Source organism: Phaenicophaeus curvirostris, chromosome 2 (genome assembly GCF_032191515.1).
Source record: "Phaenicophaeus curvirostris isolate KB17595 chromosome 2, BPBGC_Pcur_1.0, whole genome shotgun sequence".
In the NCBI taxonomy this organism is placed as follows: domain Eukaryota; kingdom Metazoa; phylum Chordata; class Aves; order Cuculiformes; family Cuculidae; genus Phaenicophaeus; species Phaenicophaeus curvirostris.
Genome location: NC_091393.1, coordinates 63,465,114 through 63,481,851, shown reverse-complemented (window position 1 = coordinate 63,481,851; position 16,738 = coordinate 63,465,114). Strand labels below are relative to the sequence as shown.

The 16,738-nt window shown below is 35.3% G+C and overlaps 1 protein-coding gene across 1 annotated transcript in view; it reads left to right on the top strand.

The window, feature by feature from the left end:
• Positions 1-16,507, top strand: part of WDR27 (WD repeat domain 27) — a 108,210-nt gene extending 91,703 nt beyond the window's left edge. Inside the window, exon 23 of the mRNA XM_069852291.1 lies at positions 15,949-16,507. Within this exon, the coding sequence (XP_069708392.1) occupies positions 15,949-15,996 (48 nt within the window). The 3' untranslated portion in view covers positions 15,997-16,507. The remainder of the gene's footprint in view (positions 1-15,948) is intronic.
• Positions 16,508-16,738: the final 231 nt, after the last annotated feature.

The following is a 16,738-nucleotide window of genomic DNA, read 5'->3' as shown; positions in this document are numbered from 1 at the left end:
TATTAATCTAATTTCTCTTCTGTTTTTCTTTTGTGAGCTAAGGAATTCCAGGAAACTAATGCTGGTTAGTCTTTGGTTAGTGTTTGGAGTATTTTGTGAGTGTGAATTTTTTAGCAATTTTTTTTTCCAAATTGCAATGTGGCATTGCAGTTTTTCCTGCAGAATATTTCTCCTTATTTACAATTTTGAAAAGTTAACAGAACCTGGTAAATATTCAGTGCTCTGAAAATGAAAATATTATTAATATTGTGTGTTCACTGTGCCACTCGTAAGATATACAGAATGTTTACTGTGGTGTATGTTTAGGGACTTTCATATTTTATAGGATTATAGTAAAAAGCATATGTAGGAATATGCATACTTGACAAGGAAATGATAGATAACATAAATTAAAAAAAAAAATTTTTAAATTTTTATTTTGAATTTTATAGAGAGGTATTTTACATGATGTTCACGTAAATAATATTTTATTTCCCTCACTACCATAGGATAAACAATTAACCATTAACAGAAATTACATTGAAGTAGAAAAGATGTAATTGAGTGAGTTTGTCACATATTAGTTTGAAAAGAACAGAAAACTGTAGAAAATCACAAATAATAATGTGTATAGGAAACCAAACTGATCCAATATATATATTTTTTTTTCCTTCAGAGGGATTATGTGTGGTAAGATTTTAGCTTCCTATATTAAATAATGGATTTTCCCAACTACAGAATTCTAGCAAAATTTTCTTTTAGAAATTAAATATCAAGTATTTGATTTCCTCTTGTAAAATAACAAATTTGAGATATGAGTCTCTGTCTTAGTGATTTTTCTGTAAATGCTTATATTTGAAGTCCTTGGGCTTTGGCCATGGAAGTTGATTCAAGTTATTCTTCATGATTGTTGTTTTAGTATCCGGCTAGTGAAAGCTATTTGTTCCTAATACTCTGGAATGCGCTTAGTTCTTCATATGCTGAGTACTGGGAGTACTGAAGTCACATCTGAGGAATGTGTCAATTGAATAGCAAACCTTTGTTCTGAGAATTTATTTATGGGCAGTTTATACACTAAGTACATAATATGCCATCTTGTCGTGCTCTTCTTCCCTCTTCTCTCTCTGTATAAAGCCTTTTCAAAGTGCATGACTTCAGGTATACTCATTGCAGTTTTCCAGTGTGTTATATTGTGTAATCTGTCCAAAAGTTAATGAGGAACTGACAAATGGCAACGTGTATTATTTGTAGGAATTTAAAATATAATCCTTTTTTTCCAAATGGCAGCAGAAATATGCAGACTGCATATGGTAGTCTGAAGAAACACATCCATTTCCAATTACTTTCAATTTGGTCTAGATCTGCCAGGCATAAATGCCTTCATTATGCTGCTCTGTGCCCATGTGATCCACAGGTAACACCTACTTTTTAAAAACATGTTGCTCTTTCTTGCAGCTTTTATAACACATGAACTTTATGCCAGCTGGAGAAATTTTGTAAATACCGTATGTGGTTACAAACAACAGTACTCAAGATGAATCATGTTGAAAATTCCATTTACTCTTGCATTTTGTTTTGAAAATATTGAAAGCAAACATTGCAGAAGTTCCTTTACACAGAAGGTTCACTCTTTGGATCATTGCCTTTCTCTTGTGATACATTTCTCTTGTGATACATGTGACTATTTTAAAGGCAGAAGTTGTATGAGAATGCCAGGGTTTTGAGAAAAAAAAAGAAAATGCACTTCAAGTAAACGTGTTCAGTCACTTGAATGTAGAATAATAAAAGAAGAAACGTGAGCCTGTTGGTCTCTTCCAACCTGGTTATTCTATGATTCTATGATTCTATGCTTCAGTTTTAGGAAATCAAATCTATTTCTGTAGTGTATCACGGATAATGAGGGGTATAAAACAACTGCTTTGAAGGGAACTGCCAGACTATGCTTGTGTGGCTAGGTTTACATGAAAGAACTTTGGGTTTTTTGGTGTATTTTTCTGTGAGCTAATGCCCAGATTTTGAAGTGGAATTTGAAATTATACACCTGAGTAGGATGCTAATAAAAGCCCTTTTTCATGTTTCCCTCAGTTTTTCTCGTTATTGAGTGAAGAGAGAGGATTGTAATGACAATGATGTCATCCAAACGTTAGCAGCCTCATAGATTAAGGCAGACTTTTGAAGAATGTCTAAGATTACATTTAAGTTGCTTCAAACCCATCATTAAAGAAAATTGTCTGGAAACCATTCCTAATCATTTGTCCAGTCATGTGAATTCTAAGTGTATTTTGCAGACTTCCAAATATTGCTGTTGCAAGAAGATAATAAAAGTGTTTTCTACATCATAAAATGGTTTATTAAACATTTTCATACCACTAATTATATATTTTCATTCTTTTGAATTTAACTGAATTTTTATAGAATCATAGAATCACTAGGTTGGAAAGGACTTTTGAGATCATCGAGTCCAACCATATCTATCCACTACTAAATCATATCCCTAAGCATTGCATCTATCTGCCTTTTAACTAACTCCAGGGATGGTGACTCAACCATCCTGGGCAGCCTCTTCCAGTGCTGATAACCCTTTTGGTGAAAATTTTTTTCTAATGTCTAATATGAACCTCCCTTGGTGCAACCTGAGACCATTCCATGACTTGGGAGAAGAGACTGGCATCCACCTCTTTCCAATGTCCTTTCGGTTAGTTGTAGACATTGAGAAGATCTCTCCTCATCCTCCTTTTCTCTGAGCTAAACAGCCCCAGTTCCCTCAGACGCTCCTTATAAGACTTGTTCTCCAGCCCCTTCACCAGCTTCGTTGCCCTTCTCTAGACACATTCCAGCATCTAAATGTCTTCTTGTAGTGAGGGACCCAAAACTGAACACAGGATTCAAGGTGTGACCTCATCAATACTGAATACAGTGGCAAAAATCACTTCTTGTAATTGGTCATTACATTTGCCAATCTCCAGTCAGGTGGAATTTCCCCAGTCAGCCAGGACTGCTGGTAAATGATGAAAAGGGATATGGTGAGCACCTTGGCCATCTTCCTTACTACCCTTGGTTGGATTCTATCCAGTCCCATAGACTAGTGAATGCCTAATTGGCCAAGCAGGTCTCTAACCAATTCCTCTTGGATTGTTGGAGCTGTGTTTTCCTCTCCCTCCCTGTCTTCTGGATGAGTATCCAGAGAACATCTTACCTTACTGTTAAAGACTGAGGCAAAGAAGGCATTAAGTACCTCAGCTTTATCCTCATCCTTTGTCACTATTGTTCCTTCTGCAAACAATAGAGATTCTTGTCTCTCCTTTTGTTTTTAATATATTTGTAGAAGCATTTTTTATTTTCTTTCACAGAATTTTCCAATTTAAGTTCTAGCTGGGCTTCAGCTATTCTGATTTTCTCTCTGCATGATCTCACTGCATCCCTGTAGTCCTCCTGAGATGCCTGCCCCTTCTTCCGAAGATCATATACTTTCCTCTTTTTTTCCTGGATCCACCCAAAGCTCTCTGTTCAGCCATGCTGGTTTTCTTCCCTGCTGGCTCATTTTTCAGCACACGGGGATGGCCTGCTCTTGCACCACCAGAATTTCCTTCTTAAAGAACACCGAGCCCTCTTGGGCTCCTTTGCCCTTTAGGACTGCCTCCCAAGGAACTTCATCAACCAGTTTTCTGACCTGTATTGGAGGTGTAGTTATAGAATGGATCATGATAATATACAAAACAGATCAAGATTGCTTGATCCTTTTTATTCCATGTCCCATACCCACTTTGTGGGGAAATGTCGGTGCAGGTAGTTGTCTGGTTCATCATAAGCAAATGACACCGAAACAACTCCTGCACACATAACTGCAGCCACGTGCCAAAAAAGCCATTCTTCACGAATCACGGTAGCTAGCCAACAGTTCCAGCAATTCAGACTGAAAAAAAATATTTTCAGGAAATTGTTCTACACCATGAATCCTGAGTGAACTTCCCACTGCCTAGTCCATGGCCAGGCACTGAACCATTGGAAGTGACAGAAGTTAAGGCATACATACCCTTGATCTCATAATTTTTCTGTTGGCAAAATTCTCCCTACTCAGTATGGTGCTCTTATGAATTCCATTCTGAGGTGCATTCCTTTTCTTATGCCATTTTATGGAGAGCCGAGGTAACCATCTAGAGAACTAATTGCATGGTCAAATTTCATGGGAGAAGGAACATTTGCAACTGAAATGTAACTGACTATGTTATCAGTCAAAACAACAAATATTTGAACTTATGATATGGAAACCAATAGCATTATCTAGTTTAAATCTGGTCAGAAATGAGAATCTACTCCAATGACTGTCAGTGTTGTTACGATTGAAAACATTTTTGTGACATTCCTATTCTGCATTTCAATCTCCTCCAGACCTTTAAGCAAAAATAATGCTCTGTGAGTCTCTTTGTGACTGCAAAACAGATGCAGCAGTTGATGTGAATACCTAAATCAGAAGTGGTAAACTTTGTTGGTGGTATAAACCATGAAACCCATAGAGATTAATTCCAGCTTTTTGTAGCTGCTGATTACTTTCCCTTCTATTTCAGTGTGAACAGGTCTTCATCCAGGAACATAGACATTCTTCACTTTTCTATTGGAAAGCAAAGAAGCACTGATTCTGAGTATGAACTCTCAAAGGAAATCTCAAATACGAATGTTCATAGGCTGTTTAGATACAGTAAATTCTGAACAAATAGTATAGGTTTAGGTTGTGTTATTCTAACAATGGAAAGATGTAATCATTCTACTGCTTTTATGTACATGAATCAATGAAGTCAAAGATTTTTAATTCCCTCAGAATTAAATTCCCTCGTTGTTCCCTCAGAACAATGTCCTGAGGCAAACCAGCTGCATTTTACATTATATTGTATTTTTTTACATATTAATTTTTGTGTATTTATAAAGACATTGTAATACTAACATAGCACTGTTGTTTAAATGCAGCTTTGTGGACCTTTGTGAGCTCAGTAAGAAAGCTCTGAGATGTTCTTTATCTAAAACACAACCAGCCCATAACCATTGCCTGAAGTTCAAAGAAAGTAAAAATAAACTTTATATATGCAGATGGATATGAACTCATGCTTATATGTCCATATAAACATGCATTGTTAATGTATGACATGATTTTACTAGTGGTGGGTGGTAAAGCAGGGTTATAATAGAAGAGGAAATATTCACTGTATCTTGTCTTTTTTACCAGTCAGAGCACAGGCAGAGACTTTGTAACCTAGGTTGTTTCAAGAAAGAGCACATACATTCTACTCTTTCGGACACAGTGCATCAAATGAAGGATGACATCATATTAATGTGAGACATCAAACAATTTTTACAGTTAGTCCAATCTATGTCAGTGCCACTAAGTTATCACATGGGGCATTGTAACCAATTTTGGGCATTGCAGTTCAAGAAATGATTTACTAGCCTCAACAAATGGTGTCTTTTATTTGACTCCAATAGATTTGATGCAAGCCCAAGCTAGCCTTTGCCAGCCAAGGCCAATCTTCTGTGTATAAGGAGGCCAAGAACCATATTTGGCAATTAGAGAAATAGTATGGGTAGAATAATATGTTGCAAAGTGCATCACTAATGAGAGTAAAACCACAAAATCACTCCTGTCAGTTCTCACAAAATGAAGGAAACAATTTTGCTTCTTATGCTATCTGCAGCAATTCTGTCTCAAGCATCGGTAGTACTATGCTGCTTTCTCTGTGCCAATCCAAAAGCTAGACTAAGTTTGCCAGTGGTACTCTTGCACATGAATAAGCTGCACTGCATGTGGATTCCAAGACCAGGAAGGATTGCTGTGTTGCTGTGCTACAGACACATGAGTGAGCAGAAATCAGGTGGCGCATTTGCCCTCTACTGCAAGAATCATTATGGACTGTCATGTAGTTAGGGACTGGGCACACCATAATATGGGTTATTCCACTTTCTCACCATGGGAGGGCAAGAGTCCCCATGGATAAGAGGGCTGTATGGAATGCTGACCAAGCTGTATTGAAGCTTTGCGGTCTGCAGAAATTAGAAATGTCCTTGCTATAAGATTTTGTTGTCTGAGATGTGTTTCCCCTTTGTCTTCTGATCCTACCTCATCATAGTTTTTCATACAAGTAAAAATTCTTTAAACTTTTAAATGGATAAGAAACTTGCTAATTAGTCTAGTGGAAATATATATAATTGAGTCCTCTAAAGTTACTGTTGGCTTTCGGTACATCTATAGTCTTTCCAAGTAGGTCAGAACAACATTGAAGTGTCTTACATATACTTACTCTAAGATCTTAAACATCATCCTGGTCCCCAGGAAGTTAACTGAAGTTTTGCCTTTATTATACTAAGGAATAAAATCTGCCTTAGATATGGAGGCCTATTTAGAAATTTAGATAAGGCTGAGTGCATGGACAGCAGTATATGGTTGGCTTGAACCTCAGATGTGAGCGTGGATTAGACATAAATGGCTCACTCTTGTTTTGAATTTTTTCTCTTTTCTTTAATCTTGAATGCTTTGATTGTTTTTTAATGTCTTTTATTCCTCTGCTTTGTCTATTAACCCAGGAAAAGGTTAAATAAGTTTTTCCAATTTTCTATGTTCTATTCCTTCCAGTTCTTCCTTATTGAAATTCTATGTCTGCAGTTTCTAGATTTGAGACCTGATATATGCAGCAAGACACTTATCATGGTTGTCTTTTGAACAGATGTTCAGAAGGCAACTAAACCATTTTTTTTCTTGGACTTTTCATCATGTTTATGCAAGATCCATTTCAAATTATATTCACAAAACTAAAAAAGCTGACTTTTTTTTTCTGTCTTCCTTCAATCTTGCTCACTTGAGATTTACTCCATATTATTTTCTCCTGGATCTAAGTACTTTGAGGAAAATTTCCCAGAAAAATTTTCTTGCTTGTGGGTAAACTGAGTGGTATATCAATGTATGATTTCAACATAAAGTGTAAAAGCTGAGATGTGCACTTGAAAGGACTGGATAATTCTGATGGAAAGCTACTTTAAGAATTTATAAATACTGTGTTTACCTACTTCCATCACTGTTGTCTTTTAATAAAACCAATGACAAAAACCTGTATATTATACTTAAAATTTTTAACAATTATACCTGTTATTCCAAAGCAAGGGATTAAGCTACATCTCTAAAATGATAATATGTAAATCTTAAATACCTCTGTGGTACGGGAGGTGAAGTATGGTGTTCTCTTGTTTACAAGAGATGTAGCCTTCAGAGAATTTTTAAGGGTCATTGGGCACTGGAACAGGCTGCCGAAGGAGGTGGTTGAGTCACCTTCCCTGGAGGTGTTTAAGGGATGGATGGATGAGGTGCTGAGGGGCATGATTTAGTATTTGATAGGAATGGTTGGACTCGATGATCCGATGGGTCTTTTCCAACCTGATGATTCTATGATTCTATGAAAACAGAGTAGTAAATTGCACTTCCTTTCATTGATGTGCTTAAATACATTGACCCTTTCCTGGGTGTATAATTTATTACGGAGAAGTGTAGTTCATCCTCTATTCTCTAACATATTTCCTCAGTATTGCTATTTATGATTTTTCTTTACGAAGTACAAACACATTCCTATTAGCAGAATGAGCTTCCCCACCACCTTTCAGATGAGTAGGGGTTTGTGTTTAATCAATACTAACCTGAAACTGAATTAGCTTTTTCAAAGCATCAGGCTTTATGTATTCTGCAAGCAGTCCCCTGTACCATTCTCCAGTGTATCCACTACTCACCCTATCTTTTTATTAAGTCTTACTAACTTCTATTTTCAGTTATTTTTAAAGTTGCCTCCTTTCATTTGCATTTAGAAGCTGGGATTGGATGTACTGATAGGTATTTAATTGTGCAAGGAACATTTACCACTAATTTGTCTTGGACTTCCGCACACATGATGGTCTACTGCCAAAATGGCATGCTCTCTGGAATGGAAACAGTGCAGCCTATTAAAAGAAAAACAGCATTTGGGGGCCTATGTTAGTTGTCATTAATAGCGTAATAACAAGCAGTGAAACTAGATTTTTTGATAGCTGAGAGTTGTAAAGAGTAGCTCTAAATTACTGTGTTGTTCCAGTTATTGGATTTTTACATTAAGATCTGATTCAGTGCCCCTTGAATCAGAGGAAACTCTCTTGCTGGACTTAACAAGACTTGGCTTAGGTCTTAAAGCTGGAAAATGTGCAAGTCTTTCCAAAAATCCTATTCTGCATCACATTTATTCTCTGAACATTCTCAGCACTGTAGGTTAACACATCTTCTAGCACTGACATAAGACATAACTACCTTTTGTCAGGTATTTGTTTCTTCATTAGCAGAAAAATATGGACTGGATTGTACTCTTTAGATGAAGGTACTTAATTTGTTTTTTATTATCTTGATGATTGGGGATTTCTATGTATTTAGGCAGTGTTATTTAAGTTTGAGAAGGCAAGGTCAAACAAATTAGATCCATTACAGGAGTTTATAATTATTTGGGGTGGCTTATTCCCTCAGGTTTCCTTTATAAGGATTCATTCATTCTTGATAGGAATGGTTGGACTCGATGATCCTGTGGGTCTTTTCCAACCTAGTGATTCTGTGATAAATCAGTTATTTTTATACCAGATTTAAATTAAAAAGATTTCTTACTGTTGGTATAAAAGCAATAGGATAAATTTAAGATTGTTTCACATATTCCATTTAGGTCAAGTAAATTTCACACACCAGAAAGGCTTATTGCAAATTACTGGTTTTACTTGCCTATAAAAATGTAATGTTAAATATAGATAAGTATTTTAGGCTTTTTGAGTACATCAGTGAGACTTAGTAAAAGCTGACAGCAAAGAGATTCAGGTGCTGAAGTGGGAAATACATTTAAAAATACAATACATTAAGGAAACTGCCTAGGAGGTTCACCTCAGAACACATGAACCTTATCTGAGTCATAAGGGAATTAAGGTTTTAAAACTTAAATTTGGGGTTGGGATGACATTTCTATGAAACATCAAGATGTAGGAATTCCCTTGCACAGATGTGTCAGAGTAGGAACAGTTAGCTAGATAATAGAAGTTATGCTACCAAAAACATAACTACTGATATATTTGCAAAAATATTAACAAATACAATGGGAAAATGGAATGCTCACTGCTGAGTGAAGACAGCTCTGAGTGATCTGTTAGGCTTATCACTAATCTGGTGGAAGAAAGGTAAGACACTGCAGTATGAGGTTACAAAATGTATGGGGAATATCATAGACTAAACCTGGCTGTCAGTGGAGGTATGTTTTATTATAAAGACAGCTTAGAAGACAGACATATTAATAAACTTCAGCTAGCAATAAGGGGTCCTGCTCAGTCTGAAATTCCAGGCCTGTATAGGAAGAACAGAGTATTGGACTTAGATCCTAATAGCAAGAACAGAATGGCAAAACTGTCTTTCTGATGATAGATCAGCGAGGACAGGAAGGTGCATTACCCCTGCTGCATCAGAATGTATGCAGAGATGAGATTTCAGATGCTAAGAATGACTGTTTCACGGTGAGGGAGATCACCAGAGTCAACCCTTGACTACATTACCAAATAAGTAAAAATCAGGCTCAGGAAGTCATGGATACATTTAGGTTGAGAAAGACTTTTAAGATCATTGAGTCTAAATGTTAGGTACTAACTCTAACTCAAACATCTAATCCTGGATTCAAGTTGAAAAACTGTCTCACTGTTCCCTAGGTGTTATTTATACTGATCCTGGAGAAGACTCCAAGATGAGTCTAGCTAGATGGATATTTGCTCCAGTATATCTGCTTTGCTCCATATAAAAGCACTTAAATAAACACACTGAGAGTAAGGACAGAAATTTCAAATAAATATGCTCACATGGTTTAGCTTTGCCAAAGTATCTATTTGTTGTAACAATTTTAAGAACTTTAAATTACAAAACGCCCAGGAGAGGGCATAAAATTAAGATCTGTTGCTTTCATATCTGTGTTTCTTGAGTACTTTTTTTTGTGAGAAGGTTACAAACAAAAATATGAGGCTTTAAGGATAAAGTTTTACTATGAAGATTCAGTAGGAAATTGAGTTGGATGATCTCTCTGGGTTACGTTATTATCTTTAAATGTATCTGATTTTCTTGAGTGACTAGTGAAAATACTATATACAGTGGATCTGTTACATTATTCATACATTTTCTGACAAGGTTCTTTCTGCATATATGGATGGTCTGGAAAAATGTCTTTAGTTTTTAGCCTCTCTACAGATGCAGCTTGCCAACTGCGGCATTGTTTGCCGGCTATAGATTCAATCTGTTAAATAATTTGGCTTTCTTTACCAATTTGGCTTTCCTACCAATTCCAGAAAAGACTTTCTCTTTTTTAAGGACCAAGACCTACCTTGAACATCTCTGTATACACATCATCAGTGATTTCTTTAAGAATTATTTTAAAGTCTTATTCATGCTGACCTCTGAACTTTGATCTCTCTAGATATGCAAACCATGTCTGATATGCAAGACACATTAAATATAGATATTAAAGACACTAAAAGTTTGGTGAGGTGAATTCCACCTAACATTTCGACTCTTCTGATGAAAGCCACCTGGAACTGGTTTTAGACATGCTTGGATCCACTTTCTGGCAGACTTCCATTCTTTGGTGATTCCTGTCTGGAAATCAGAGATGTGGATTCCATGTTTGAGGAAAACAGAAATAGCGCAATGTGTTTTATCTACCCTATCCATGCACTGAGCATAATGGGAGGAAAATTGTAAGCATATAATCTGTAGGCACTATGAAGACTGAAAAGTCCTCAGATTTTGAAAGACACCACATATACTTACCTCCTTTATGAGTATTTGTATGTGTGCTACGCCTCAAGGAATAACAGTTAAAAGCTACGAGCCTGGTTTTGTATTTTCTCCCCAGCTGTCATTTCTGAAATATGACAGCTATCTTAAAAATAAAAGGTTCTAGTCTGTCTTCTGTCTGCAGAAAGCCATGTGGCTTTAATCTAACTGACTGAATGCTTACAGTGTAGCTGTCCAATTAAGCAATCATCTTTCAAGAAAACAAATCTTTTTAAAGTGTAACATAAGTGTCTTCTGGTTTGGGTTTAAACCCCAAAACCAGAGTTGGTAAAACCTTCATGTAGCACAGATCTTCAGGGATAAAGGTAGTGAATGCTAAATTGCTTTAGACACCATGTTTAGAACAGGTAAAATACAACAAAAGTTCCATAACGTCTCCTTTTCCTGTTGTTCCTGATTGTTGCTAGCTATCAAACCAATGCAGAGTTTAAAAGCAAGTCAGTACTACAGTGTTAATGTATGTGTTTTCATTGATAAACACTAATGCTTGGAGGCATTCCTATCAATTTAATTTCAGCCATATCATTTACTTTGTGGCAGTTCTGTATTGCAGCTTTGAGTGTGCCACCTGTAAATTCAGAAATTACATCTATCTGTTCAAAGGTGATAAAACTAAAAATTTATTGTAATAGGCATGGACTATGTGCATTGAAGAGAGGTTTGAGTTGTTTCCTAAAATGAGTATCAGTTCAGGTATGGTGAGTATTGATTGAGAACCTGGAGTCTTATAATATTGTATAAGAATTATAGGTATATTATATAAAACTAAATTAAAATATATACTTAATTGAAGTTAAACATCATTACAGTTAGAACAACTTTACTTCTGATATGAGTTTAGTTCTGAATTAATTCAAATCTATAAGTTTTTAAAGTCTTGGCACATAAAGATCCTTATTGGCATTTGAACCTTATGTTTTTAAAAAAAACCCAGTGGTCAAGCTCCTGCGGAATTTACAGCACTGATTTGGAATGTGGCTTGTTGCCAGCAGTCAGTAACTGAGATTTATTCTATCAATATTATTATATTGTTTGTCTACTGTAGTGTGTGGAATAAAAGTTGCTTGTATATCACACTTCAAACGCCTTGAACAGTGCTTTTTTAACCCTCAATATGCATAATGAGCTAAAAATCATGAAAAGATACTGCTGCATGGCAATACAGAGATGTGAGTTCTATCTATATTTTATGTCTTTGAATAATTTCAAATTCATTTTCAAAATAAATACTTACTAAGATTTGATTGTTATGACTTCTGTGTAGGTTACACCTGAAGCCACATTGAGAGGCTGTTTCAGTTCCAGTTGTAAAAGGCAGGCATAAGCAAAGTCTGTGACACACTTAAAAGTGCAGAAAGTCTTTAATTTAAAATAAAAATACTTTCAAAAAAATTGAAAGAATTAGTTAACTTTGCTTAAAAAGGCTCAAAAGAAACTCCAAAATTTACTATATCAATATGACTGCAAGATGACTGTACTTTATAAATACATATAAATAAATTATATGTATAAATTAACCAGGTATTTCTTAGGTTTGAAATTAATTTCTGTTTTACACTTAGCTCTTTAGACCTGTCTCTGCTGCTCTGATTGATAACACTGCAGGGGCTGCTGCCGATGCCAGCACTACCACTTGCTGGTTCATGTTCTGTGCTGCCAGCTGTGCCAGTGTGTGGAGTGAGTGTCATGTTCTGCTGCAGGATGGGATCCCATTGCACAACTGCATAGTTGGTGTTTCTGATAGGGTCAACTGAAAAGCTGAAATTGCAGACTAATTTGATGAGTGAGTTTTTTTCATCATTTTTTCAAAAATGGTCAGCTTCTAATCACAACAATTCAATATGTGATGGACTCTGGCACAGCACTTCTTGAATTTCTTGGTTCAATGAAAAATAAATTATTGTGATTTTGAATAGCTCTTACAGATATTGATTTTGGGTTTTATGTTATTTATACAAAATCAATTGAGAAAAAAAAGGTACTTTTTTTAAAAAAACAAACCATTGTTTACTGTCTATTTCTGCGTGGCACAGTCATTGAGGTGGCTGGGAAGCAGTTCCATATAGCCAGTTTCAAAACTTGCTAATTTAATAGATTAGAGTCTATGGAAGATTACTTTAAACATTGAACTTACTGCGTATGCTTTTTGATAGCTGTGTAATGGATCAGCACTTTGAAAAGCATATATTTCTTGTTCAGTTAGGTCTTTTGTTGTATTTCAGCACTAGCAATGGCAAACCTCTGTAACAAGTGGAGTAGGAGCCAAACAATGTTAAAGAGATGATCTTGACTAAAGTCTATAATGTAAAAATTTCACTAGGACATTCAAAATCAGATGTAAAAGGTATAAATTAAATTAAAAATGCATGTCTTCATCTAACTTAGTAAGTTTATTTTACCTCTGAAGTACATGGTGGAATTCAGAAAGGCTCAAAACTTCCATAATGGTCAGTTGGCAGTTGCAGGCTCTTCTGCTAAAGTTGGAGTTGCAGTTGGTGCTTCAACAACATTTAGGTTATTTCTATGTAAATATTTCTCCAGTCTCATATACAAGTATTACTAAATAACAACACAGCATGTTCTACTTTCATTTCTGCTTTGGTCACTTTTTCTTATCCTATCAGTGTATGTCACCTAAGAAAACGAAGGGAACAGTAAGACTAACTTGACTAGCCAAACTAGGTGCTTTGTGGTCAGTGATTGCTACTTTGAAAACACAGTTTATGGTAGCTTTTCCTATAAATTACATATAACAGCTTGATCTGAAGAATCCTTTATCTTTTTGAAGTTCAAGGGATGCCTTTATAGAGACATATTGGTCCACACCATCTGCTTCTGGCAGTTTTGGTTCTACATATTCCCTCTTATTTTCAAAGAATAGTTTGAATACTGAAAATTAAAAATAACGGTCCCCTAAAATCTATATTCCCATCTAGTCTTCTGAGATACTGTATTTCTGGCAAGATGATAACATTTTGCTGTGCAGCTAGTGGACATTTTCAACATCTTAGTCTCTGTTTGTATGCTATGCATATTTATATATTTATGCTAATTAAAAGAAAACAAAATCATATTATGTGCCTGTAATGAGAAACTAGCTGGAATTGCTTTGATTCTTATTATTTCTTGAAGTATAGTATATCTTGAAGCTTACACTGCATACACATAGACATGTGGTGTGAAACAATAAAAGAAAATATTTGGTATATGCAAAGCCAACCATTTGAGTTCATTGCTTAAAAAACTCCAGCACATTTACTTCTTTTGATATCACTTTCTGTGATATCAAAACAAAAGCATATTTACTACCCTCCAAAAATAATTATATAGTATATATATATATACACACACACATAGTGTTGTTACAAAAGAAAATTCAGTAGGCAATGTTTCAACATTCATTCTGTTAATTAACTGACAACCTGCATGCCAGTGTTTTAACTTTATTGTAGTAAAATTATATCTTCTACCACCCATCAAGTAGAGGATGGCAGTGTTCAAGAACTTGTTCTCCCTCTGTTCTGGAACCAGATGTCATAGGTCATAGGTGTTTTCTAAACCTTGAAGTTTCTATAAAAAGATCTAAAATGCACAAAACCTACATCTTCTCTGCCCTACTTGAAAGTCTTTTCTTCACTACTCATAAATCTGTCAATATGCTCTCATAGGTCCTCTACTGTTCCACAGTCCCATTTGTCCCATAGGAAACCTTTACATAAGTTTCAAATTATTCACAGAACTGATGCCAAAATTTGAGTAAGGGATAGTAAGATAGATATTTTTTCTTTTTAATTTTAAATAGCATATTGACTTAAGTCCTATAGAGATTTCAAATACAATTGTAAACACAATTTTGCAGTAGAACATTTTGTGAGCTGAGGACTTTGAAGGAAGTAACATACTTGCAATTTTCAGAAATGTAATATTGACATAAATTGAACATCATTTTTTTCTGTAAAATAATATTCAGATTTCTATGGATTCTAAATATAGCTGAGCACATACTTTGTAGCTTTTAAGTGCAGTATTCAGGTGTATCAAGGGTCCTACAGATTAGATTTTTAGTAGCTCTTTTGATTTCTGTTGATACAGATTGTGATTAGCATTGTGCTGTGGTTGTATTACTATTATACTAGTAACTAAAATTTCTATATTGTCTGAAATGTAACACACTGTAAAACTGTTGTTATGGGCAATCTGCATTTATCTTCAGTCACTTCCAGAACAAGTTGCCACTTTTACAACTGCAAATGCTTTTTAGCAAGCAGGCATAGAAATTTGTTCTAAAACCTGAATGCCAAACTGGACTTCCTGTGAGTGTGTATTAGCAATTTAGTTTGGATCAGAAATGTACTTTTGAAGTGAATCTCCCAGTTGTCCCTACTTATCTAAATTTGCTTCTCATTGCTGTACACTCACTTGAGAATGTAAATTGGATTTGTCTCTGATCAAGTCAAACCAAAAGATGAACTCAAAGGATGCACTTAGTGGGCTAACACAGTTTCAATCCACTGGACCAGAGCAGAGATAGTCTACATTAACCCATGTGGTGTCTAAAAATAACCCAAGGGAACCCCAGTCTGAAGAAGAAGAAAGTCCTCACCATCACTATCATACTCCTCTGAGGGAAGAACTCAGGATCTCACAGGGAATAACTACATTTAACACCAATAAAAATGAGAAAACTGCGTTTGTTGGTATGCCTGATTTAATTAATAGTATTTTCCATCTTCATTTATTCCAGCTCTTTCTTATTTCCTCCACGGTCCCTTCTTAAGTCATACACAATGAAATGTATTTGACTTTCTATGTGGTTTAAACATATGTTTTGGTTTTACAGACTGTTGATATGTTAGCGGATGTTGACATGGATTTCAGAATAGTTGGAAAAGAAAATGCTAAGTAAAATGGAATTTTCAGATTAACTTACTGGAGAAGAGTCTATAGGTTAAGTTGTTCCCTTTTTGAAAGGAATCCTGGACCTCTTAACACAGAACTAATTTAAATATCTTCTTAATGACCATTCAGTTTGTTGCCCTAAAACAAATTTCTCTCACTGGAAAGATTGTTATTAAAGCCATATGTTCTTTTCTTTTGAACTGCAGCTCATCACAGCCACCTTGGATGGCAAACTCCAGTTGTTTCTACCCTGATATTTGCTAGCCTGTGGAGCTTTGGCCCTGGTACTCCAAGAATAACAACTTCCTGAGAGAAAGAAGACTGCTAACTGGCAATAGTCAAGCAACATAATATTCTCTTTCAAACTACAGTTTTCTGATCTTGTTCCTCAAGCTGTTCTCAAAGATCTTCTAGTGTACAATCTGTTATGTTTATTGCAAAAATAAAGACAAAATAATAAGAAAAGAAAGGGACTACTCATTCTAACTTCATTTTAGCAGATGAATACATAAGTGGCTTTCAGAGAACTTCTCAGGTACTTAAAGTTAGATGCATTCTGTAGTGCTTTGCTAGACTGAGACCACTATTCTAGACTGAAAAATGCAGTTAAAATAACCAGTGTTCCATTTTTTAAAGCTAGATCTTGCTGTGAGCAAATATTTAAATTAATCTAAAGAGTAGAAGAATTCTGTGTCTTTCTGAAATGCCATAAGAATCCTTCTCTTATACTCCTTTGGGGTTACAGGAACCAACATGGGTGTTGTTTGAAGACAGAATTTTACTGATTTACCCTTAATACTGCATTCTGTAGATTTCTTAGGGAATATGTGAGAAAGATCTTCTCTTTAAAATATTACCTTGTTGCTACAGTCTGATATTATTAAAAAGCTTTAAATGTAAAGACACCATTTCTGCCTTTTAATAACAGTTTTAATATTTTTTAAAAATGTAAGTGATATGAAAATAAAGTTCTGGGAAAAAATGCTTGTTTCTTAT